This window comes from Salvelinus sp. IW2-2015, unplaced genomic scaffold (assembly GCF_002910315.2).
Source record: "Salvelinus sp. IW2-2015 unplaced genomic scaffold, ASM291031v2 Un_scaffold1353, whole genome shotgun sequence".
In the NCBI taxonomy this organism is placed as follows: Eukaryota; Metazoa; Chordata; class Actinopteri; order Salmoniformes; family Salmonidae; genus Salvelinus; species Salvelinus sp. IW2-2015.
Genome location: NW_019942856.1, coordinates 116,313 through 120,082, shown reverse-complemented (window position 1 = coordinate 120,082; position 3,770 = coordinate 116,313). Strand labels below are relative to the sequence as shown.

The window sequence follows — 3,770 nt, the reverse complement described above, 5'->3', positions numbered from 1 at the left end:
CGGTTCCACTTCCCCACCACCCTGCAGCCCCTTACCCAGCGTCGCGTCCCACTTCCCCACACCCTGATCCCCTTACCAGCGTCGTTTCCACTTCCCCACCACCCTGATCCCCTTACCAGCGTCGTTCCACTTCCCACACCCTGATCCCCTTACCAGCGCGGGTCCACTTCCCCACACCCTGATCCCCTTACCAGCGTCGGTTCCACTTCCCCACACCCGATCCCCCTTACAGCGTCGTGTCCACTTCCCACACCCTGATCCCCTTACCAGCGTCGGTTCATCCCACACTTCCCCACACCCTGATCCCCTTACCAGCTTCAGGTTCCACTTCCCACACCCTGTCCCCTTAAGCGTCGTCCACTTCCCCACCACCCTGATCCCCTTACCAGCGTCGGTCCCACTCCCCACACCCTGATCCCTTACCAGCGTCGGTTCCACTTCCCACACCCTGATCCCCTTACCAGCGTCGCGTCCCACTTCCCCACCACACCCTGATCCCCTTACCAGCGTCGGTCCCACTCCCCACACCCTGATCCCCTTACCAGCGTCGTTCCACTTCCCCACACCCTGATCCCCTTACCAGCGTCGGTCCCACTTCCCCACACCCTGATCCCCTTACCAGCGTCGGTTCCACTTCCCCACACCCTGAATCCCCTTACCAGCGTCGGTTCCACTTCCCCACACCCTGATCCCCTTACCAGCGTCGGTCCCACCTCCCACACCCTGATCCCCCTTACCAGCTTCAGGTCCACTTCCCCACACCCTGATCCCCTTACCAGCGTCGGCTCCCCACTTCCCCACACCCTGATCCCTTACCAGCTTCAGGTCCACTTCCCCACACTCTGATCCCCTTACCAGCTTCAGGCCATACCAAAGAACACACAGGAACTCTTGTTTAAAAACCCATTTCAGATGTACATTTATTTAAATGCCAAAAGCACAGGTGTGAATGTGTGCGCAGAGTAGACTCGCTGTTTGGCACTTCTGTCGTCTGACTTGGGCCAGATATCACAGTGGGTGGGTAGCCTAGAATGTAGAAAGACTGAGGCGGGAGAGACTTTGTGTCTAAAGCCTCGTTCCAACATCCACACTGGCTACTAAGAATGAAGCCATTTATCAGGTAGAACCTATGTATTGTAAGCCGGATGCTAGACTGGATATTGGAACATAGTACATTACAAAATGCCACCCTATAAAGCACTACTTTTGACAAGGCCCTATGCACCCTATTCCCTATATAAAGCACTACTTTTGACCAGGGCCTATGCACCCTATTCCCTATATAGTACACTACTTTTGACCAGAGATCTATGGGCTCTGGAGCCTTATGGGCCATGGTCAAAAGTAGTGTACTATATAGGGAATAGGGTGCCATAGGCCTGGTCTAAAGTAGTGCACTATATAGGGAATAGGGTGCTATAGGGCCCTGGTCTAAAGTAGTGCACTATATAGGGAATAGGGTGCCATTTGAGACAGCCTATAACTTGCCATACGAGCACTTCTTCTAGAACACAATCAGATCAAGTCTACATTATCAGTCTGCATCAGACCCCCACGTCCTCCCCTACTCCCCTCTCCACTCTTATTGGTCCAGGTTTTTGACCCGCGAGGACAACGGGAACGGAGGTACAGGGGATCATGCCCAGGTCTGTGATGACCAGGTCAACAAAATCTGGTGGCGTTACGTCGTAGACCAGGTTCAACAGCCCCAGGGAGCTGACGTCATGCCAGTTCTCCAGCTGGGTCTTCCCCTTCCGGGTCACAATCAGGTCATCAGGGTCATCTGAGGAAAGAAAGTGATTGGTCGAAACGAGGGTTAGTGAAAGTCTTATTACAGTTTGCGTCAATGCTATTTCAATTCTAGTTAAGTTTAGAAATAGAATAGAATTAAAATGTGGATAAGTGTTCTATCGAAGTTAAAATCACATTTGCACATCCTTATCTGGTGTTGACTAGAAGCAGAATGGAAATGACTTGCTTTACATAAACTAGATGACTTGATTATCTCTAGAAAGATAACCCCATACTGTAGCTCTTTACATGTCATAATAAAGTCAACGAGGCAAATAACTCCCACATTACCAAGCTCGTTTGAGACGAAGGAGTCAGTTTGCACCCTCTCGCAGAACTTGTATGTCTCACAGCAGACCAGGACTGGCACGTTGAAGGTCCTGCGCACCAGCGCTATCTGAGATGTTCCCACACGAGACATCACGTAGCCATTAGCCAGCAGAGCATGGGCACCCAGGAACACCTTGGATACCTGGGAGAGGGGAGTTTAATGAGTACACGTAGACGTTAAATATATTGGAGATTTGTTACCCCCCCAAAAAAGGACAGGGAAGAAAGAGGGTTAAACTGAGAAGCATGGAGGAAAAATATAAATCACTGATGGATTTTCTACAAGAGGTCAACAACATTTGTGATTAAATCAACTCATGTCTAAAACACCAAAAGCCTACATTCTTAAATTCCACAGTGCAATGACACCTCCGGTCCCCAAGGGCGCGTCATCTGTTTTGGAATCACCTCAGGTAGTATGTATGAGAGGGCAGAGATGAGGACTAGGTTACCTCAGGTAGTATGTATGAGGACAGAGATGAGGACTAGGTTACCTCAGGTAGTATGTATGAGGAGGGCAGAGATGAGGATAGGTTACCTCAGGTAGTATGTATGAGGACAGAGATGAGGACTAGGTACCTCAGGTAGTATGTATGAGAGGGCAGAGATGAGGACTAGTTACCTCAGGTAGTATGATGAGAGGCAGAGATGAGGACTAGGTTACCTCAGGTAGTATGTATGAGAGGGCAGAGATGAGGACTAGGTTACCTCAGGTAGTATGTTATGAGAGGGCAGAGATGAGGACTAGGTTACCTCAGGTAGTATGTATGAGAGGGCAGAGATGAGGACTAGGTTACCTCAGGTAGTATGTATGAGAGGGCAGAGATGAGACTAGGTTACCTCAGGTAGTATGTATAGAGGGCAGAGATGAGGACTAGGTTACCTCAGGTAGTATGTATGAGAGGGCAGAGATGAGGACTAGGTTACCTCAGGTAGTATGTATGAGAGGGCAGAGATGAGGGACTAGGTTACTCAGGTAGACGTAATGAGGACAAGATGAGGACTAGGTTACCTCAGGTAGTATGTATGAGGACAGAGATGAGGACTAGGTTACCTCAGGTAGTATGTATGAGAGGGCAGAGATGAGGACTAGGTTACCTCAGGTAGTATGTATGAGAGGGCAGAGATGAGGACTAGGTTACCTCAGGTAGTATGTATGAGAGGACAGAGATGAGGACTAGGTTACCTCAGGTAGTATGTATGAGGACAGAGATAGAGGACGAGGTTACCTCAGGTAGTATGTATGAGAGGCAGCAAGATGAAGGACTAGGTTACCTCAGGTAGTATGTAAGAGAGGGCAGAGATGAGGACAGGTTACCTCGGTAGTATGTATGAGAGGGCAGAGATGAGACTAGGTTACCTCACGGTAGTATGTATGAAGAGGGCAGAGATGAGGACTAGGTTACCTCAGGTAGTTATGTAAGAGAGGGCACAGAGATGAGGACGAGGTTACCTCAGGTAGTATGTAGAGAGGGCAGAGATGAGGACGAGGTTACTCAGGTAGTATGTAGAGAGGGCAGAGATGAGGACGAGGTTACCTCAGGTAGTATGTAAGAAGAGGGCAGAGATGAGGACGAGGTTACCTCAGGTAGTATGTAAGAAGGGCAGAGATGAGGACGAGGTTACCTCAGGTAGTATGTATGAGAGGG

The 3,770-nt window shown here is 49.6% G+C and overlaps 1 protein-coding gene across 1 annotated transcript; it reads right to left on the bottom strand.

Moving 5' to 3' along the window:
• Positions 1-889: 889 nt before the first annotated feature.
• On the bottom strand, positions 890-2,730 carry LOC139024322 (translation initiation factor eIF2B subunit delta-like). The gene is made up of 3 exons (XM_070439020.1): positions 2,701-2,730; positions 2,083-2,263; positions 890-1,783 (listed from the first exon to the last, which is right to left on the bottom strand). The coding sequence occupies exons 2-3, from the start codon at positions 2,210-2,212 to the stop codon at positions 1,545-1,547; spliced, it is 369 nt and encodes a 122-aa protein (XP_070295121.1). The 5' UTR covers positions 2,213-2,263; positions 2,701-2,730; the 3' UTR covers positions 890-1,544.
• Positions 2,731-3,770: the final 1,040 nt, after the last annotated feature.